The sequence below is a fragment of the Zootermopsis nevadensis genome, unplaced genomic scaffold (assembly GCF_977971745.1).
Source record: "Zootermopsis nevadensis isolate Lab colony 2312 unplaced genomic scaffold, Znev_1.0 Znev_ptg000032l, whole genome shotgun sequence".
Classification (NCBI taxonomy): domain Eukaryota; kingdom Metazoa; phylum Arthropoda; class Insecta; order Blattodea; family Termopsidae; genus Zootermopsis; species Zootermopsis nevadensis.
In genome coordinates this window covers 3840558-3863087 of record NW_028259164.1, presented here as the reverse complement: position 1 = coordinate 3863087, position 22530 = coordinate 3840558, and the positions used below count along the sequence as shown (strand labels likewise).

The 22530-nt window shown below is 39.5% G+C and overlaps 2 protein-coding genes and 1 long non-coding RNA gene across 13 annotated transcripts in view; 1 reads left to right on the top strand and 2 right to left on the bottom strand.

Moving 5' to 3' along the window:
* Nucleotides 1–409: 409 nt before the first annotated feature.
* Nucleotides 410–8171, bottom strand: LOC110827737 (synaptic vesicle glycoprotein 2B). 2 transcript variants are annotated; one of them, XM_022059667.2, is made up of 11 exons: nt 8018–8171; nt 6971–7048; nt 6372–6533; nt 5974–6136; nt 5073–5194; nt 4258–4502; nt 3960–4132; nt 3096–3457; nt 2100–2259; nt 1666–1793; nt 410–1182 (listed from the first exon to the last, which is right to left on the bottom strand). In XM_022059667.2, the coding sequence occupies exons 1-11, from the start codon at nt 8049–8051 to the stop codon at nt 1130–1132; spliced, it is 1680 nt and encodes a 559-aa protein (XP_021915359.1). In that variant the 5' UTR covers nt 8052–8171; the 3' UTR covers nt 410–1129. The 2 variants fall into 2 exon arrangements, with proteins under 2 accessions (XP_021915359.1, XP_087215824.1); XM_087359698.1 differs by lacking the exon at nt 410–1182 and having other exon boundaries at nt 1726–1910.
* Nucleotides 8172–8255: 84 nt separating this feature from the next.
* LOC147872000 (uncharacterized) lies at nt 8256–17988 on the top strand. The gene is made up of 2 exons (XR_015538092.1): nt 8256–9188; nt 9763–17988. It is a non-coding gene; the product is annotated as an uncharacterized LOC147872000 (long non-coding RNA).
* The window catches only part of LOC110827755 (uncharacterized), a 40587-nt gene continuing 30471 nt past the window's right edge, over nt 12415–22530 (bottom strand). For 5 of the 10 annotated variants that reach the window (XM_022059697.2, XM_022059705.2, XM_022059707.2 and 2 more), the window contains 8 exons: nt 21212–21337; nt 20633–20741; nt 19510–19616; nt 19172–19296; nt 18770–18909; nt 18288–18472; nt 17792–17878; nt 12415–17408 (listed from right to left, as the gene is read on the bottom strand). In XM_022059697.2, coding sequence (XP_021915389.2) covers nt 17293–17408; nt 17792–17878; nt 18288–18472; nt 18770–18909; nt 19172–19296; nt 19510–19616; nt 20633–20741; nt 21212–21337 — 995 coding nt within the window. In that variant the 3' untranslated portion in view covers nt 12415–17292. Of the gene's footprint in view, nt 17409–17791; nt 17879–18287; nt 18473–18769; nt 18910–19171; nt 19297–19509; nt 19617–20632; nt 20742–21211; nt 21338–22530 lie in introns of those variants that run through there. The other 5 variants (XM_022059698.2, XM_022059699.2, XM_022059704.2 and 2 more) reach the window with 5 other exon arrangements.

Below are 22530 nucleotides of genomic sequence, written 5' to 3'. Positions count from 1 at the left end.
CAGCATTATTAAAATGTACTAGAATTTGGCAATTTTATTTTACAGTTTTAAATTCTAAATTTTTGTTGCCACCAACAAAACTTTCTGCCTTACTTGCCCTTCCTCAGTGAAGTACAAAATGTTTTCCACGTGCAACCATGCACATTAGTCTGAGGTGTCCAAAGTAACAAATACAATTTTATGGCCTATCCAATACAACCACTTGTGGTGCTTATTACGGGTAGGCCTGGAAAGTTCAGATTGGAACAAGATTCTAATGACACTGATTTCTGATAAGGACATCAAATAGGGATGCTAACAGGTGGCAGTGCAGATGCAGGATGCGTTTATTGCTGAGGTTTGTTCTCTGATGAACATGTAGATGAAGTCTTTGTAAATGTAATGAAGGATGAAAAATTAAAGTCAATCATGTCATTAATTGCTTGTAAATAATTGAATCTACCCAAATCAGGAATGTGTTTATGTCAATATTAAATGTGGCCTCCTGTGTTATGATGGTGTACAGTCTTGTATACATTTCTACTCCACAGATGGAGTTGAGAGGTTCCTTCAAAATATGGTAACCACTTTCATAGCCCACAAGACCACACTTAATATATTCACTGCTATAAGAACTGTAAATCTCAGTTCTGTGTGCCTAATTTGGGTCAGACAATATTTTCTAATATTTCTACATTTAAAATACATAGTTGTTAATTGTGTTCTCAATTACATCAAATGGATGGCAAACAATAAGTTAATGTTTTTAATTACTTCATAGCTCTGATGTTGTTTCCTTTCTTCTTTCTGTACGCCTTTTATAAAAACTTGTAATGAAGCGACGAATACTTTCAACTAGTCACAGAAGTACTGTCATGAAAAGTGAAGTGTCAATTGAATTATTTGCATCCTGCGGTTTCCTTTTAGTGGACAGATGACTATCCGTATGTCGCATTTGTAACTGTCAGCCGTAGTCTTCAATAAATCACAGAGCTCTTCCTGGATTTAATTAATCTCTTTTACATCAAGTGACCTCCTCTTTTCACCTCTCATGAAAAATTGCATTACAAAAAATGCAATGTTTTTATTGTTATAAAATAGCATACACTGAGGATAAAGTACAGCTGGCAGAACAGATCCTGTGGTAAGTTTAGCATGTGTCCTTGGGAGGTCCAGGCAGCATATATGTCAGGATGCAACATACTGAAACAGTTTAAAAGTATGTAGACAAACCAACTTTGCCGTTGCGAAGAAGTAAACTACCTGACGTTCATCTCGATAGAAGATGTTTAAAAATACACATAAATTAAATTGTAGAACAGAACATATTATCAGTTACATAAAAGAATGTTATAAGATTAATTAATGAAAACTTTAATAAATGTTTAATTCATTTCATGGCATGCACTGACACTTTGTGCAACGACTCCTGTCTCTGGAAACAGACGCTGATTTTAACTTCATGTAAAGAAAGTACGGTTTTGGAGAAGTACTGACTGTCATGGTTTTCCTCTTTGACCTTTCATTTTTGCACAGTCAAGGAAAAAATAAGGTTAAAATAAATGAAATAAAAGCACTCGAGGCAATTTTATAAACAAATTGTAATATTAGACATAAACTAAAATCCGAACAGCATAATGCAATGAACCCAGAGTAAAATGGAAGACAGACAGTAAGAGTGCTTACCCAGAACAATCCCACTGAGTGAGAATAGAGATGCGTTGCATGCGGAGTCCAACAGAATGCCCAGCACAAGGCTACACACCGTCACTCCAAGTCGCCCAGACATCAGCGACAGGCAAATGGCCATTGCCCTGCAGAACAGTACCTAATCTAGTGTTGGTTACTGACATTTTAGAGAAACCTGTTGTCTCCATATTCAGGGTATAAGGCAGCACGTTCCTCCAAAACGCTGGTAACCACCTACAACACTAAATACAGGAGTCATAACACACAATACCACAGCTGACATGTTACCACCTGCACAGTGTCTGGAAGAGGTTGTGACTTAGTATTGGTTTGGAGGGACTTACGAAACCCACGAGCACCTCAGGGCCTAGAACTGAACGAGAGGCATGATGCAATTATACAGAACACGTTTATCGACTGAAGTATCTTACCTGAGCTGCGTCGGGATGTTGTCAATGACAATGCTACTCAGCATATTAACACTGACTCCAGCCATTGCTATGAAGATGGACGACAGCACCACCAGTAACAGCTCGGTGTTAGCGACGTTGATTGTCGCAATGCATACGCTGGATGCCACCAAGCAGACCACTGGCAACACAAAACACTGTCACAGAAGCGACACACCTCCGTCCGACAGAATCATGTCGGCGATGTACGGACGTTGGAATACACAAGACGCTAGTTAAATTAAACGCAAAGGCGGAGTCTACACACCAAACAATGTAAAAAGAGTTCGTATTAGCGTCGGTCATGAAACATCTCCTTTCCATCTTTTTCAATGGATCGCTTCCCTTCCGGGTCACGGAGACACCAGAAAAGAAGTGGCTAAACAGAGGCCAGACCTCCGGCAACAAACTTCAGTTACAGCAGCAACGACACTGCCAGTGGCGTTTGTGATTCAGTTCGCAAAGTCTAAATTCAGCGTCTCTAAATTTTCTCGTTTTATCAGCGGCATCCAATGGCAAAGTTAAGATGTAACAATAAACATTTTTTAACTGTATCGATATTAAAAATCATATCAGTTCGGGTTAAGTGTTTCCTGAAAATAAAATGTTTGTTGGATAGGAAAAGCCAGACATGTTCCTCATTGCAGGATTTGGGGGTTTTACGGCGGTAAATCCGAAGATGGCTGTCTTCTGGATTTTAGTGCCGTGTAGTCTGGTACAAGCTTATAGTCCGCGAATGTAATCTTGAGACTTGCGGGACGAGGAAGTGGGGTGAAGGAGGAAGGAGAAAAGATGGCGTCTGCCTTTAACGCTTCGGACTACCTGCATTCCTTGCAAGTCTCAAGGTTACAGTCGCGTACTGTACCAACATTTCAGAGATCCTTCTCGCCTCCATCATCAGGGAGTTAGAGACAGCAAGGACCTCTGACTGTGATGTACATAAACACTTATATGCAAGAGTTACGTCATTTAGCCTACCCATAAGAAGCTTCTTCTGGATGAATTTGACCAGAAAACCAGCGCAGGTGTAGACGGTGATGCACACTAACCCTACAGCAAGACTGTTCCGAAACACCGTTGGATCGACGGTCGAGGTGCAAGGCGACATGTTATTAAGACCCCATGTCTCGTTTGCGACGTGACCCTCAGTACTGTTCACCATAATTAATTCTGTTAGGTTGTCGATTTGTGTCGAACGCACGAAGTCGCCAGCGACTGCTGTGCTGTTCGCCAAAGCAGTGACCACCTCGCAGATCGTCAGAGAGTGGTTGGGATTGCGCTCGGTGTAAATTGAAAGTCGGTTGTAGAGGTCAGGCAGCCAAACGGCGAATCCGTTGTAACTGTTCAGGAACGAAAGCAGAGGAGGCAGTGAATTGTCTCGCGATCCCAAATTCACGAGAGTAACACCCAAAGCCAGCAACATCAAGCGTCTGAAGCCGAAGCTCGTCTAAATAACATTTAAGAATTCAGTCCGTACCGCGAAGAAAACACCACACGTAACCATTAGATGAACTGGTTAACGCTGTTCATGGAAATAATCGTACGAAACACATAAGATTTTGTGAATCGAGGATTGTCCATCCATCCATCCACCTGACTGTCTGTTTATACATATTTACAACCGGAAGGTTCAACAACGCTACAACAAAAGCACGCTATTATTTGTGTCACTTCATTTAAATCCAGAATAAAGTATTTTCATTTAAGAACAATGTTAGCTCAGCGTCTGTATGTATTTCAAAGACTTTTTTTTTCATAATCTCTATTAATCTCCACGAGATGATCGCCGATGAAACCACCAGCTCCTACGAAGAGCTGCGTACACAATGCGTTATCTGTTACCTGGCGTACAGTGAAAACTGGATGATGCAGGCCAAAGTGGTGAGGGTCAGGTTGGGTCGCTGGAACAGCGGTTTTGTCTGCAACCACATGCTCTTGAATATTTCGATCGCTGACGTCGGCTGGACAACAGCAGTTGGTGCAATTTCACGCGCGTCCATTACTACGCGTGCCACCTAGCCATCAGAAGCTGCGTTAAAATGTAACAAACTATAACACACGCACTTTAACCCTTCAATGGACAACATTAATCGAAAGAGAATTTATGAAGGCGGTAGTGCCTCAAGGAGAAAGGACTCACCGGATATTCCTCAGCCGGTCGCCCGGTGTTGACGGCAAACACGCGCCTAAGCACATCCAGAGCCTGCCCCTCCTTTCCTTTGGAGAAGAGGAACTTCGGTGACTCTGGCAGGAAGAAAAGGATCACGGCGGTGGCGACGCTCGGGAGGGCATTGATCACGACAAACACGCGCCAGGACCTGAATATTAGGTCTGGCCACGGCAGCTGCACGGCCCAGTCCTGGGGGATGATCAGCCACGCCAAACCTGCAGTCAGACGCCACAAAGGGCAACGAATTTCTGCATGTGGTTTCGATCTCGGCTGGAGATTCCTATGAAGTTCCGAACGCGATTTGAACGTGTCGACAAATTTCTGTTAAACTCCCCAGTGTAAAATTTTGTAAAAATCTTTTCCGCTGTTTCAGACGGACAGACATGGCGAAGTTCCCATCGCGCCTGAAACTCTTAGTCAGAAGAGCCCAGGAATTGAAAAAAGAAATGTTCATGACATCTGACACCGGGGAGTTTTTTATTAATATTTGTCGATGCGGTCCAGTTTTCATTAAGATCGGACAACAGTCGCGGGCAAGTTTTTAGACCTACAAGAATACCTGTGGCCCTTTTACAGAATTTGCAGTTCACTGCCTTTTCATAACAGCCCACACTGCGTCGTGACCTGAGTCAGATGAATTTCACCAAATTTCGTAAAGTCAAATTCTGACATTACCATCCCAACCCAAATTACGATAACAGGTTCTGAGCTGTGCAGTGGTAAATCGGCAAAACAGGACGACACAGGGTCCTTCGGTGATATAAACGGCCGGAACGTGACGCTACCTTGCTGAAATATTCCGCCGACGGAGAGGAACACGCTCACCAACATGACGGCTCTGGAACGAGTGGGCGCAGAGTGGAACTCGCCCAGGTAGGCGAAGACGACGGCCGACGGGGCGCAGACGCTGCGCGCAGAACAGACACAAGTGTCACTTTTGGGTATCAAGAAACACATACACACACACACACACACACATTGATGCCTCAGTTAGGGCCGCAGCTTCCGAGTGGGGCTCCACGACAAATTTCAAGGCAAAATTTTAAGCATGGTGTTTTATACTGCAGCTATATTTTTCATACAATTGTGCATTCACATACAAAATAACAAAACGCATGATGAAATACATCAAAAATGTATTAAAGGAATGTTTAAACATTATTTATCCCATATAATTCAGAATGCATTTGTCCTGAGAACATACAAGTAAATATTGTACTTCCTTAACACGCGTACGTTTCCAGTAAGCCGTGGAGAATACGTAACCTCAAATTACATTTTAGAATATTATTCCAATATAACGTAACATAACATGACACATCTTTAAGATTTCTGTCTTCTGGGTTGTCATCGCCCTGATGACGGAGGCAGTATATGACCTCCGAAACGTTGGTTAACATCGACCAGACTACACGGCGCAACAGCCCAGAAGACAGAAATCTTCATACTCGCCGCTGTGAAAACCTCAAATCATGACACATCTTATTTGCAAATAACAACAGCATTATCGTAAATAATTTAATATTTCTTATCGTGATGAACACAACATTTATTATTTGCGTCGAAGACATGCAACAACTTTGTTATAGTTTACGTCAACTTGATGATGGCCGTTGTCTATCGAAACATACAGCTAACATTTGTAGAACAGTGGAAGTCGACACTGGAATCAGTGCCAAGACTCACAAGAAGCCGTTGAAAAATCTAAGGAGACAGAACAGCCAGTAGGTGTCAGCGAGACTCGACGCCAGGCCGCAGACAGCATCGAGCACCAGCGCCACGATCAGCGTCTTCCTGCGTCCTCGGGTGTCAGCGAGGTAACCCCACAGGTGAGAACTGCATATCATCCCTTGGAACAGACGGCAGTCGGCTCATAACTTTTGTCAACCAAAATGTCTTAGTACAAACATGGGCCCGATTTCGGTTCAATACAGATTCATTTGCAACAGAATATGCTATTGTGACGTAATACGAACGCAGTCAGAATTTTATATCCCTTATTTAATACGCCATTAATCCTAACTTACATACGCAGGAAAACATATTTGTTGCTACCCGTTCATTAACACGTCAGAGCATCTCACCTATATAACTGATGGCATTCAGAAGCCCCTTCTCCGACGAGTCCATTTCAAACTCGCATTGTGCGGCAGGAATCAGGAAGGCTGTGCCAAACACCTCCCCCACCATAGCAACGAGACAGAATCCACAGCCGATACTTAGCAGCAGGTGGAATTTGCCGTGTCCTGTTTAAAACAAAACAGCATCTCAGTGGCTACCTGCTCCTCACACCTAACCAAAGATACGACGCGTGGGCTAACAAAGATGCAGTTCAAATTTTCATGTGCAAGTCCACTCATTCCTTTTGTTTTGCTACCGTTCTTAATGTTCCCTTCACTTAGAATAATAAATGTACATTTTGACTTTCGAATATCTGGGGCCTCTTAAACTCGCCAGAGACTCGGACGGTCGTCGTGAAATAAGGACAATACGCCCCAAAAGTACTGTTCTCCGGTTGTCATGATTGACAGGCATTGTGTCCATTACAGACATGTTAAGAGTGCAGTAAAATCCGAAGATGAATATGGAAGGTGCACTGATGCTTCAACGCACTTGCCGGTCGCTGGGTGAAGTCCGATTCAAAAACCAGACAAAATCATTGCCACATAAGAAGTTATCGTACCTGAGAGAACAATAGCCTGTTCGAAAGGCGTTGGTGGTTTGTGTGATTCGCCATTTTGTTCGTTCTGCGGCTTTGGATCTGCAAGAGAGACGAAGCAGTTTGTAACATTCCAATATTTCAGCGTTATTTTGAAGCAACGAATGACATAAAAGACACAGATATTCATCATGCTGCCCACAATGCTTACATTTAACGTCGATTGTATTTTAAATGCCGTTCATCATAAAAATTACTTTCTAATTTAATAAAGAACAAAAATTTGTCACGTAACGTTCATAAACTACTATTTACAGAACATTTGTTCTTTAAAATAAGATTTTAGGTTTTCGTAACAGTAAAAATGTGGATCATCGTTTACTGGGTTGCGGTGCTGTGTCGACATGTTGGCAGCTAACGACGTTTCGGAGGAACGCATTGCACCCTGAAGGTTATACAGTAATTGCAGAAGTAATAACGCACAGTAAACTCGAGACAATCCGACCTACAATGTGGAAACTTGGGTTCGTAAAATGCGGAAGCACAGATTCCTATGTGATCAACGATGGAAAGTGGCCTGGCCGCGTTTGCCACAAATTTCGTTCAATCAAGTTCTGGAATCGCTGGAATCCAGCTGTAGAGAACTGACGTGTCCAACAGCAGCAACACTTTTGACAATCACAACTCCTGCTGTGTCCTTCCAGGTGGACTTCGACGCCCAGAGCCTTTGGTTTCGATGTCCATGTGTTGCACATACAAACCCATTATTACCAACATAACAACGCTGCATATGCTCACCACATAAAAACACTTTTGAAATCAGTCTGTGTACCTCAGTGAGATAAACGTCTTTTACGTTGTGATACGTAACAATGACTTTTACGATGATTTATTTATTCCTTTTACGTAACTAGTCAACTTTAATTTTGATTTCATTCAAAATATGGATTAATCGGAAAGATTCTAACCGAAATTAAACAATTTACAACAAGTACCAAGTTTAACCGAAATTCGTTCGCTACTTTCGGAGATCAAACCCACGACCTCCCGACTACGAGACTCGTCTCTCACCTGTCTTCGACCCTTCCATCGCGCTGGTTGCCATGGCAATACGGTCTTCTACAGCATCTTAATAACTTAAGTATGATCCACCCTCCCAACCTGTTTGCTGGGAGTTCTTTAACGTGATTTAGCTCGATCCATGGTAGATGCTTGTATGTACGAAGATAGGAATTTGTACCACAGTGACCTTTACGACACGGTTCAGAGAATTACACGTCATAACGAGTGTAAGAGTTATCGTTCAGATATCAGACCAGCGTTAATGCACGTGCCTGGGTTTGCAAATGCATGAACAAATGAGAAGTGGCACTTTAAATTAGTCATAAAGGGTTGTAACGAGCATAATTGCATTGGAAGACGTAGTAGAATGGCTCCATACCATAAAATTCGTGCACACCCAATGTATTTTGTAATAAGACTTCTTCACCTAAAATAGAGGCAATACGGTCTTCCGAAACGTCGGTAACTACCTACATTTGGAGCTGTTTTGTTGTCTAAGACAGAGGAAGGATACAAATATGTAGTGAGATTTCAACGGGGAAGAGGCGTCCTGACGATGGAGGCACTAAGCTCCTCTGAAACGCCAGCTAGTATCTACAGGACTACGTACACACCGAAACATCCCAGAAAACTGCCATCTTCATGTAAAATGCGTCACTCGGATTGCTTTGAAAAGGAGGTAAGTTCCCTAGACGCTCGAAAGGCAAAGGCGTGGGGCTGCAACACCTCAGTGCATCCTTACATCTGTTATCAGTTTGTTTGTTTGTAATGAACTTGGAGAATTAGCTGATGAAACTCATCCAACAGCACACAATGACTTGCTCCTCCAGTGGCCTTCGAAATTTGTGCAACACTTTTAGAAAGTTCTCAGCCATCACAAATAAAACGTACGAAGTTGAAAAAATCAGTTCCGTTAGCGTAACGTTTAGAAATTTTGCGCTGAAAACGTGAAACGAAGATGTTTTGGCGAACTACGTGACTCAGCATGAGAAAATCATTAACATACTTCCGCTGCAGTTGACAGGGTTGCTTCCGGCGTCATCGATGGATGATCTACTGATCAGATATATCAAATCTAAAACTTCTTGACGATGGTGAAGAGTCAATTGAATAAAGATTTACTTGGATATTATCCATCGTCTAGTAATAAAACGTAAAATCAGATGCTGGAGAAAAAAATGTAAGTACAACAGGAATGTAAATCAGCTATTTACAGTCTTCGAGAAAGCGTTACTTAGAGAAGCAGCTGCTACGGACGTTTGTAATTGTTGCATGGGTTATTTATACAACGACACTCTTCCGACGACATAGGTTGCATTGATCGAATTGGAAGTTGCAGTGGAAGGAAGCATTCGTGGCCTATTTTAAATAATTATCCCGCAATTTGCTTCAAGCGCCTGAGGAAAACTACCAAAATCTCATGGTAGCCGGTCTTGGGGCCTAGAAACTGGTGACAAAAGACAACAAAGAGAAGTGAATGGCGAAGCGCGCATTGTTACCATACAAATTAAGTTTTAATCAGATTTCTGGGATGGCTGTGTTGCCGCCATGTTGGTGGGCGGTGCCACAGTAGTTTCGTTGCTATGGAGATATCGATGTTTCCGGACCACGGAAGACTCCGGTGTCTCCACCTCCTCCGGCCGCTTGTGTTCCGGGGAGCAAGACTGTGGCACAACTTCTCCGAAACACAGGTTTAACACGTCCACGACCCGCAATTAACCGATCAACTCTTAATTAATACACATTTGTTTCAGCTGTGTGCTTCTAAACTCCAGTAAAAAGTGTAAAATCATATGGTCGTCTGCCTTCAATGTTCCAAGACCCGCCATATTACCGGAGTTCTGTACTCCGGACGGCTTGAAACAGAATCCTCTGCGTCTCTTCTGCGTTCCGGTGAATTGACTCTAGACAGAAAGTACCGACTGCACTTCGTCGCGGAAAAGAACGGCAGTCGTGGAGTGGGGGAAACAAAGAATCGACTTCCGTTTCCTTCAGAAGAGACCAGCGTCGAGCGTCGCGGCGCACGGGATCAGAGTGTTTCTGGGCGGCTTACCAAAGCAAAGCAAAAATACTGCCAATGCCCGTTCAAATTTAACGGGGAACCAGAAACACCATTTATTTCATTCGAATTAACGTGTTATTTAAGTTGATTAAGCGTCATTTTTCCCGCACGCTCCGCATAAATGAATGAACATGTTAAAGCCAGAAAGATTTCAGAGTTAATTTCTTTCCCCGAAGCGAGTGGTAATTGAATTAAGAATGAGTGATTAATTCGGTTAACCACTCGTTCTTAATCTCGGCACTAGATAGAGCTAAGTGCTCAGATTCACGCCCCGGCCGTGCTTTACCCCCTGCTGGGTGGGGCCCAGAGCCGGTCTAAAGGAAAAAACCTTTGCTCCTATCGGAGATCGAAGCCCGGTCGTCCAGCCCGTAGCCTGACTGCTCTACCCGGGCTATGAAGGTGTTGGTTCCAGGAATATAATATTTTCCAATGATATTCAGCGACGGGCATCAGTTGAACGTTCGTAAAATTACATGGTTTTTTGATAAGCTACGCAACGTTTCACATTTTTTGTTAATTTGGTGTGAATCTACTTTATTATCCTTGATTTGTTTAGAGGGGGGATGTGGTCCGGAGAAGTGACGTGTTTTGGGGGAAATGATGTCACGTAAGACAAAGACAGGACTGAAAGAATCACGTAATGACGAAAGCTGATCACGTGTGACACTGTGGGCTCTCAGAGGGCCAGGAACTTGTTGCAAGAATTATCGCTTTCGGATAGAAAGTGCAAAACACAAAATAGGATCGGGAATTCTTGAAGCTTTCTAATAATTATTAATGACTATCAAATCTAAAACTTCTTGACGATGGTGAAGAGTCAATTGAATAAAAGTTTCCTTCGATATTATCCATCGTCTAGTAAATATAAAACGTAAAAACGACGTTTCGGAGACAGGGATTAGCTCTATGTAGTGGGCCCAACTGTGTAGGAACCTAAAGACGGAGATAGAGTCCCATCTCCGAAACGTCGTTTTTACGTTTTATATTTACTAGACGATGGATAATATCCAAGAAAATTTTTATTCAATTATTAATGACGACGTATCAAAATTTCTCCAGCGCTCTCTTGTCAAGAATTCAATTAGAAACTTCGCTTTCAGAATTAGAGAGGCAGGCCTGTGACTTTTCGCGTAGGTGCGGTCATTTTGTTAGGCCGTGTGTCTTAAGTTATAAAACAAAATTCACAAAGAGAGAGCACAGCGTTGCTACAAAGGACGCTGCATGTACGTGTAGACCAACAGCAAAGCTGCTGTGTCTTCGCGCAATTTCTATTTAATAAAACAAAGACTGTAGCCTGCATGCTGAAATTAAACATTCTGAAATGACACACTAGCCCCTAGATATCAAATTTGTCATAAATTATAAGCATTATAAATGAACGTGAACGAGAGTATGGTGCCTGATATAACAGCCAAAATGCATCTTCCCCAGTTTCTCCAAAATGCCACACCACAGAGAAAAGAGTCAGACTATGAAACAAGTTACTAAAAGTACAGCACGTACTCCATTGTAACTCTTAAAATAAGATTATTGTGGGTAATGGGTTGCAAAGTTGCAAGAGGCCTTCCAGATCCATTTTAAGAACCCAATCTACAGATATTACTTCTGGTGGATTTATTTTACAATACTTTGTCTTTATTCCTTGAAATGCGTATACATTGTACCTTCATTTGGCAGGTTTCTGCAAGTACAGGTAGTTGCAATCACAGATGTGACACTCGTATATTATTTTGTGATTATGCAACACGAAAGTAACTCTGACAGTTATGATGGCGAAGTGGAAGACATTTCTGTTGATGAGTCTGACAGTGATACTCTACATCAGAAGTAAGAAAATTACACTCAGATTTGCTGAAATACAAGCTCTGTAATGAATGAAAACTGCAGATCGATTACACTACACAAATTATCAAAGGACAGCCCAAGGTAACACTGGATAATAATGAAGAGGATTTTCAAAAAGTGCTTTAAATAAAATTATTCACCCACATTACTTAATGACCAAAGACTACTATTTAAAATAATATGTTTTCTTTTGGTTCAAAATTCAGAACGTTAGTGAGGCAAGCGGTTAATTTCGGATAATAGTTAGGAGACACCTGCCTATTATTTTGGAATAGGCTACTAGTTAACTATGTAACAGTGCATCATTAAATCGTATTTACGATAAAATTATGACAGCCGACCTGCTCTCCAAAATGGCACACCACATGTTAATCAACAGTGATGCTATAAGACGGCATTCAGTAATGTAGGCTGTAAGAAACAACAAAAACAGATTTGCTGCATGTGACCGCATGAATCCATGCAAGGTATGCATTGTCCAGTTCATAAGTCTCTCTCATAAAGCATGTTCAAGCCACCAAGTTTATTTATCTTAATAACAGAACTGTTATACACCATCTGTAAACAAATCAACAGCAGATTTAATGTACTGGAATGCAATGGAAATTTTCACTACAGGCTGCTAAATGATGAGAGCAACAAAAGTACTTCTTATACATGTTTGTGGCTTGATTCTGTAAAAGCCAAAATTAGATTTTATTAAAAATTGGTTAAACAGTAAGCTCAATCTATCTGCTCTACATAACCTATCTTCTAAATACCATAGTCACTTGTAGGCCTTCTGTAGTTATAAAATCAAAGGGACTTGATACTTGCACTTTAAAATTCAAAGTTCTAATTGTACTTATCAGTTCATAACAAAGATTATTCTGACATTGATACAGTTGACACCAAAATTATATAATGCTATAACAAAAAACTGCCACTCAGTATCTCAAAGAATAAGAATTTTTAAAACTCAGTATTGAAGTATCTGTATTAAGGTGGGTGCCTGAGCTGGGGAGAGCGATAAGAGGAACAGATAATGAACTAAACTGGAAGGGTGTAGTAAAGCTCCCCGTAGAACTGTTAACATCATCACCTTCAAAGTCATATCAAACACATAATTATATCAATTCCAGCACGGGACATCATTCATGTTACATATCAGGCAAAACTGCATTTATACAGTGCATCATAATAAACATGTTACGCGCTACATTCACGAAACATTAGAACATTGACAATACCAGGTTCAAGTCTGCCTCGCAGTCTTTCATCTGAATATTGGAGAGTTGAAGAGAATCATGATGTTGTTTAGATGGACACTCAGATATAGGCGACAGTTTTGTCGATCCGAAGGGTCATTAGACTAGAAGATAAATTCATATACAGGAATGAACATAATATTAAGATGTTACAGCTCTCATATCATCAGAAGTGACTACATACAGAAACTTGGATGGACAGAATTAAATCGAAAAATTGAAGAAACATTCACTCTCCACTGTTAAGGTGAGTCAACCATTGTTCACGCACGAAACAAATTGTATTTCATTAATTGAAGTAAGAATCCCAAGGACTTGACACGTCTACACTGAAAACAGACTAAACCAGTATATTTCTCAGTTGGAGGCAAGTGTAATCTTCTGGCACTGCAGGGCAGCCCAAGAGCTTAAAGTCAGGTTCATGTAAGTGTCTTGAGTTCTCATTTTGGAGCATCCCACTAACCAGCACATTGTTTCTTCCATGCTCAAGGCAGAAATAAGCAGAAACTGTGTCCACAGAACACATCACTTTACCCACCACTGACAAGTCTGTCAACACAGGCGCAGCCCCAAATCAAACAACTGTGTGAACAAGACAATAAAACTTTGCTGCAGATTCTTATTTTATAAAATACCATATTTATTCAAATGTAAGATACACTTTTTCTTCATGAAAATTGAAAATTTGTCTCTGCATTGGAGATAGCTGCATAATTATAGACTGAGACCATATATCCTGATGAAATCAGTTTTATAAAATTGTGTTTTCTGTTACTTTTTACAATATTTTTCATTATACTTACATTCATACTTCTTACAACAACAAATAATAATTTTTGATTTGAATGTGTATTTTTTTTTTGGTAAAAGTCAGAACTCACAACTAGCCTACAATTATGATTTAATAATATTTGAATAAATATGGTACCAATGCTTATATAACATCTGAACCACAAATGCCTTAAATACTGCTGTATAAATAAGCTGCATATCACAGACGAGAGACACAGCAAAAATTCAAAGGCATAAAAAAATGACTTGTAAAATTAAATGTGGGATCTTGATTTGGGGAGAATGAGAATTTTTTCCCCAGATATGATCTCCATATCAGAATAAACTTTTTGTGCTTGGATGAGAAAATATTAGTTATGAATTACTTAGCATTTTGTTAACTGGGACAATATTTGTTTTCGTCTTCAAAATTCATAAACCAAGCTTCAATTTTATGTGACGTGCAGCAGCACAACTTACTTGTACATCTACAAGCAACATTCTGAGGCCTAGTTACAAGATTTAGACTTGCAGTAATGCATACAATGTAAGGGGACACAAATTCAAACATGTTCATAACAACAGGTTCCAAAAATATACTATGACTTATTCATATAAATGATAAGTATTAACCAAATAAATGTTTGCAAATACGAAGGTAATCAACATCAGAGGTGTCTCCTGCAGCATAGAAGTGTGCGGTGGAGTAATAATAGGCAGGTTCATAAATACAGGCTTCTGTGATGAAGAAATCCTGAAATCAAAATACAAAATCAGGTACTACGTATAACTACAGGAAAATTTAACACAGACATAAAATATGGATTTATGACAAGGCTAAAGGTTCTTTGCACAGACAGAGACAGCCTTCAGGCTCAGGGGGCCAACTTCTGCCTTCATGTGGCCCAAATTTAACAGTAGATATCATAAATGCTAACAAATCAAGGAATTTCAGTTTAGAACAAAAATTCTGGCACAGTCACCAGAATTTAACCTTTGTGAATGGCAATGGTGACAACATCAGCACATAATATCAACCCACGCTGTTGTGTGGCTGACTGGGGATTAGTCAGGTGCCCACAGTAACCAAGGTACTGTGGGGATTCCCCACTCAGATAGTGTGACATTAACAGACTCATTTTTGCAACTTCAGTTGCAAAACATGCGTAGAAAAATCTATCACAAGACTGTGACTTGAAGGTCAGTGAAAAGGTCTTTACAATTTAAATTACCGAATTATGAATGTGTGAGCACTTCTGGTATGTTTAGGGTTGATGCTGAGTAAGACAAGATGTGCATGGAACAGGGCAGGGGTGCTCAAACAGTTAAGCTTCACCCAGGGCCCAGGAATGTTATGCTAGTGATTTATAAAAATAATTCAGTGCATTTGAGTTTGTGCACCCCTACTTTACACAGTGGTGCAAGAATTACAGACCATATGACCCAACATGCAGTCATTATCACTGTAACATTTGTGTGGGGTGGTACAGGTATACGAGCACTGATCTGGGACAGATCCAGCTTCAGTCCCTGTGGAAGGATATCAGGCCACAGTGTGGAAGAATGGAAAGTATCTGTTGTGCGGCTCCAGTAGAGGGTTCTACATTATCATTCCAAAGAATAAATGAAATGCATGAACATATTAGGTTCAAGAAATGGATGAGAAAACCGTTTGGCAGACATGCCAGCCATGTAATTTCCTGCATGAAAGTATAATAATACCATGCAGAAATAGAAACATCTTTGAGTACGGAGTCCATGACAAGAAATCCAATCACCAACGGGGTTGGGGGTAATGAAAATATGCGGCTAGAACTTACCAATGTTAAGACATATGAGGAGTTTGAAGTGTTTGCCAGTGTCTCACCTCTTTGCTGACCAGAGCAAGTCTTTTCATGTGTCACATTCAGCCCACAGGCCAAAGATTGCCTACCCCAGGTGTCCTTCCTCTCAATATGGTGATCTCCCTAATGCATAAGTGATTTGTAAACTGTGTTGTGAAAAAACAGGCTAAACAACGATACACATGCATATATAAAATCATATGACATGAATGAACGTACACTTTATACCATGCATGATGTGATGCTCAAGTTGTAAACAACTAAAACCTTCAACCAGTTTGATTAAAGTATTTAGTTTACATCCTTTAGGACTTATATTCTAGTTGCAGATTTATGATGAAGTTTTGAAGGTCATAGTAGATATTATAAGGAATATGCCTTGATTACCTGAAAATTTTAAAACTGAAAGCAGTATTTATTGAGTAGTAATGATTGTCTCTCAATCTTCTAACATTAACTTACAACTTAACATTAATATGTCTTTAGTATATGTTCCAAATAGGTCTACTTAGCAATCATCTAACAGGTCAAGTAATAAACTAAATGTCTGAACAACAAAATAATAAATTTGAGAATGGTGACATTGTAAAACATTGAGGTTATGTACAATAAATTTAATATACACAAAGCCTACACTTAAGAAGTTCTTTGCCAAAAAGAAAATAATAATCTGTAACCTATTTATATTTGCATGCAATAACAACTTAACCTCACAACGACTCAGTCATATAACCAATATAACCATCTGCACGAGTCCACCACATTAGTCCAGAAGTTAAATTTCATTTTTACAGTTGATTTATAAATTAACATTACCTAAATAACATATTAAGAACAAAAGATTTGCAGGACTGGAAATATGCAATGTGAAAGAAAACTTTATGGGTTATGCCTAAAACTCTGTTTTCATCTTAATGTTGTCAAAAGAGATAAAATTGTTAAATATCTTCCTGAAACTGCCTCTTTTGCTCCTAGTATTCTTTGCTTTACCAACATGAAACGTTTCTGAAAATTCGTTTTGTGTTTGTCCCATATTCCTGAATCCTTCAGTATTTTCTGTCCAGAACCATTTAGCCCACTGTTTAAGCAGTATACTCTCCATCAAACAGGGCAGAGGAATCAGGACTACTTAATTGTGGTTTACAGTAAAACAAATATCTGCAATTCAGCCACAAAAACACATAACACACAGTATAAATCGAATTTCTTCAATGTCATGATACAATCACTGTCTTCCATGTGACGTGAAAGTGTCAGTATCAAAAGTAAATGCCTGTGAGTGTTCCTATCACTGCTAAAGGTGAGTGGAAGAAGACGTAATTATAGTGACCAGGCATTTTAGTATCACGGCACATCTGACAGTGCTCCTTAAATGGATGTTAAAGCAGGTGATCCATCAAACACACACTGATCCACAAATGACACAGAAAACATACGTCTGACGGGTGACATGCGACAACACTTACTGGTGACACAAAGTTGTAAAGGCCAGCAAACAAGTGAGGAGGCAAGATGCTATAAAATGGAGCAGATGGCCCCATGACAGCCGTGGGAACTGAATGCATTTGCTGACATGGTGGCAGTTGGAAAGATGGGCACACGGTTGTTACTGCCTCGCCCTTTTGCATTGACTGGAGACATCAACAGAAGAATAAATCCAACACTGGGATTTATATTGATAACACATAAAACCTTGCTGAGGTGGACATGTTTTTCAACATACATCTGAACGTTCCTGCACCATTTTAAATATTGAAGTGAAGCAAGGAACACAGATATCTCCGTTAAGACACAACATGGATAAGCAGTACTAAGTGAGAGGTGGGAAGGGCAGTATTTTAAGGCAATTACAAAGCTTATGTCAAAAGTAAATTTCCAATTACAAATTAATTTTAGTTATTAAATGTCATGGAAGCAAATGTAACAGTTAAACAAAAAATTCTTATATATTTTTTATCTTGACTCTTTCATAATGAAAGCATTTCAGAAAATAGTAATTCTTGTCAAGTTATACCTGAGCCATGGCCACCGAGGGAGGCTTGCAGCATTGGATTGTCTTGAAGGGGATACCAGCGCGCCTCCTCATCCACCACGCCTGGATCTGAACATACATTAATGAATATGTTTGTTGTTCTATATATGTCAATATTAACCCTTTTTTTAGAACTTAAGAATTTGTACACAGAATAAATACAAATTTTGTGAACATTGCTTCATGATCTTATAATTTCTCACACTGTGCAGCCACAATTGATTATCAGAAGTTAACCAGCTAGCCTCATGACGAAGCTTGACACAAAAATGCGTTATTACATTTCTTCTTCTTCCTGCAACGCTGTCACTTTAGGAGAGTTGCCCAACAACTAAGCTTCTCCGTCTGTCTTCCCTCAGCTCCTTGTCCTCAGTTCCTTCCATCTTTTCAAACCGACATCCCATCAATCTCCCTGTTAAACTAAACACATGTAGTGCAATGAAATGCAGCTAAATTACTTTCATAAGGACACTTTTACCTGCAAGATCCAGTAACACGCCACCAAGGGAATGATTTGGGTGGTAGATATCATAATTCCAGGCAGTTACTTCCAGGTAACAGGTATTCAGTTCTTCTGGTGGAACATTTTCATATACCATCGTTGTATTCCATTCAGGATTGCAAGTCTGTGAGAAATAACGTGTCCGTCGCTGGTTCTCCATACTGACAAATATACATATAAAAAAGTAACACCATCACTGACAGTTCCATTAGTGTGGGTTATCTTATGAAGAAGCCTCTCAGTAGCTCAAGTACTGACTCTACAGTCTAGAACTGGCCCCAAAAGACTTTTCATGGATGAAGACCTTTTTCTGTATGATTCAAAACTCAGAACATATGACTTCTATTCTGAAGGAACAAAATCCATAAAGTCACATTGGAATAAGTGTGTTAAATCATTGCAGCGTGAAAACAAATGCATTTGAGTTCAGTACTGATTTATAATATACAAGCACTCACGTTCTTCCTGGCAGAAGATACACTTTAATCAGAGGGTCAGGAGGAGTACCGTTACACAACGGTAAGTTTCTTGCTCTCTTCACTATGACGTAAAGTATACGTGCCTTCTTATCGTAGCATACTTGCAGTTGAACTTCCCCCTGTAAAGAAAGTATACAAATATGACTGGATGACACAGAACTGACTTCATCAGAAAACAAAGAACGCTGAAGCAAACATAACACACTCTCACTCTGCAAGTCAAGATGTATAAATGCTAAGAAGTATTTGAGGTCCTCATGGCAGTGAGTACAAACATGGCTGTCGTGGGGAAGTTTGTGATCATCTAAGTGACAATCAGATTCTCAAAAGGACTCTGCACCATAGTGTTAATTAGGCCTTTGAATTACTAGAAAACCTCACTTTGTTAGGCAGCTGACAAGGTGCTTGGGAACTTCGGCCACCGGGTTCTTTCAGGTCTGCTGATGAGCTGGTTCTTTTCTCGCATTCTGACAACTTTCTTTCAGTTTCTTCAACACAGTTAAGAGCTGAAAACATAAGAACTACACTGATGCTATCAGAAGATAGGAATTTTGAAGGAAATATAACCACAACTCCTGACAGAACTGAACATTGTGTCATACAATTCTTTGTGTTCCTTAGCAACCATTCATAAAATTCTATCAAAAGCAATTCTAAAATGTGTGTCTGAAGTTTCTGAACACAAGCCTAAATGACTGGCTTCTGTCTGCTAATATTACCCTGCAAATTATCATATGTTGATGAACTGCTGTTATTCCCACTGTTGTGAGACTCCAGAGACTGGATGCTGCGCCGTGGGGGCTTTGGTGGTGCAGATGTTTTGACACTGAAATACAGAAAACCAAAACATCTGTACTGCATACAGTCAACTTCAAACAGAAGCAGTAATGCCGACTTAACAAACAGCAGTTAGCACGTGTAGTTCCTACAGGCATCACAAGGACAGGTGATTAACAGGAACTGTTTTCATATGGAAAAATGGACGACTAATTACTAAAAGTGATGGAGGGGGGCTTTATTACCTGTCGGACCCTACTTGTCTCTGGTACCTTATATAATAGTGAATGTATGTCTGTGTGTAGGAAGAAAATATATAAAGGTCAGTCATTCCTTTTAGCAAGTTTACTGTAGAAAAATTAATGACATTTAAAAAGTTTTGAACACGTACCTGAAAGGGCCCAAAAATATTCAATAAGAGAACCAAAAATACCACTGTTCTATCTGTAAGGCATTCACCCAAAGACAGTTTCATATACGGGGGCTTGGTTCTTAAGGCTTCTCACAAAATGGTTCATTACAGTAGCACACCATTGGTCCCTATCTGAACCAGATGCATCTTACTAGACACACCAAATGCTAACGGGAGCTCACTCACACATAATATTCCACACTAGCACTGTCAATAGAAAATGCCTGATATGCCCCTTATAATATCAAACATAATATCTATTTTCACAAACTGAATTTATTGTTTCACGGAAGTTGGAATGCACTTGCCATAAGCTCCTTAAAGCATGGAAAAATAAAAGTAAAAGTACAGAACACAATAAGGAAGGCTTGTCATTAAGACACTGTGCTGTAACAACCGCAATACTCGAGTGCAATGATAATGTTCACACTGCAGTGTCTCAGTCTGTATTTGTGGTACCATTATTATCTCTATGCCACTGTATCTATGACAAGAACAATATACTACACACATAGAAAAGAATGTAACAGTACATCTCAGATTTAAATTAGGACTTTAGTAGTAATTATTCATTTATAAATTCTACTAATTTCTCTGTGCAAATAAAAATGTTTAAGCTGTCATTTAAAATTTGATATTATCAATATGGTTACCTTTTTACCACTATTTCAACTTCGCCTTCTGTTTGGGAAACTAGCTTCTGCACATCTTCAAATGTCTTTCCTATAAGAGGGACTCCATTCCACTCCAGAACTTGGTCGCCTGCATTTAAAACAAAACAACTGTTAAGAAGTTTGTGTGATCTACTGTTATCTCGATATACTCCAAAGATCCCATACACAGCACTCAGAAAAGATGTAATGAGATTATAATTCATAGAAAGAGAGCATCTTGAAAAACATTAGTACCAGACATGTACAAATACAGTTTTTCTGTAACTATTACACATGTAAAAAGTGAATCAACTAGTCGATTGTGTGTTTAAGTATGCACTAAACCTATGCATCAATCACAGTGGTATGCTGAAGCTAAGAATAGGAACAAGAACACAGAAATATAAATGCTGTGGGTGTTAAAATACAACCAAAATTTGGAATTTGGTGTCACATTAAGGGAGAAACACAGACTGAGGTTTCAGGTGTCTTAAAACAGAGCACTATGGAGAATATTTGGACATAAGAAAGGTGACTATGTATATCATTTAAATAATTTTACTACTTTGTAATCCACACCTTCTTTGATTTCTCCAAGTGACTCCACTACTCCTCCTGGGTAGATTCGTGTGACATATGCTCCTAGCTGCCCTCCTGTACCTGGAATTTCTTTCCCTCCAATCACTCTCATGCCAAGACCATTGCCTGGCAAACAAAATGTTTCCTTTGCTTATTCATTTGTCTGTGCCATACATAACCTAATTTTGTTATAATTCTCAAAATAGAATTTTCTGTAAATCATGACATTGCACCATGTCCTTGAAGTTATTTTTTATACTACACATATATTTAATAGTTTGTATTTCTGAACTTTTCTTCATGTCTCCAGAGAAAAGGGCATCAATTTAAAAAAACTGATAAGATAAGGAAGTACTGAAGAATAAATCTGAGTTGACACTGATTTGTTAAAAGATTTCTGCCACCAAAGGGCATGCTGACAGCTAAATAAACTAAGGAACTGTACAAACAAAAGTGTTTGTAAGCATTTGAAACCTTGAAGTGGTCTGCCATGTGATCATTCCCAAAGTAAGAACTCTTTTACACATAAGAAAACATAATATTGTTCAAAATCCCTGCCCACCTTAAACTTCTGAAGAAGTGATAGATTTTCATGAAAGTAAGTAGGAAAGTCTATCACTAAAAATGCCCTTATGTCCTATTTACTTTAAAATCCCAAGGTCCAGCAAATATAACAGAATAATGTTTATAACTACATGCATAAACTACTTTAATTGTTGCCATGGTATCAATGTTCAGGGATTTTTGAACTTATGATGTGCATTACTGACCATAAACCACTGTGTCCTGCATGTGGCTAAGAAATGTCATCACCCACAGTATTTTTCATTGTGTGTAGTTCTTGGCAGTTATTACTGTTACACTTGGAACTTTATTAGTTTCTTTAGAGGTAAAAAACATATCTACAAGCATTCAACCCATTCCCAGATTACTGTTATTTTTAAATAAAAGGGTAGGTAAAACTGGTATTTATGCAATCATTAAATTATCAAGAGTACTGCAACTGAAACAATGAACTTTCATCTGTAGGAAAAGTATATGTAAATTCTCGTTCTAATCATTCCTGGCATTAAAAGTGGAGACCAGTGATTTGTACTGAGAGAGAATATGTATCAACTGCTTTAAAAATTAGCTCAGACATTAATTCAGGAGGCCTTAGTTTAGTCATAACCACTGACATATATGCTGGAGTTTCATGCTCAGATCCCCAATTATACCGGTACATTTACAGGGATGTACCATAACTGCTTTTATACCAAGTCTGACTTTATGAAAATCATTTCATTTTTAAGAGCCTTCATAGACCCCGAAGTAAAAGA

Coding starts and splice junctions, on each gene's coding strand:
- LOC110827737 (XM_022059667.2), bottom strand. CDS start 8,051: ATGGCAACCAGCGCGATGGAAGGGTCGAAGACAG. Junction 1,794..2,099: donor AACATCCCGACGCAGCTCAG/GTAAGATACTTC, acceptor ACTGTTCTGCAG/GGCAATGGCCATTTGCCTGT. Junction 1,183..1,665: donor ACTCAGTGGGATTGTTCTGG/GTAAGCACTCTT, acceptor AAACTGTTTCAG/TATGTTGCATCCTGACATAT.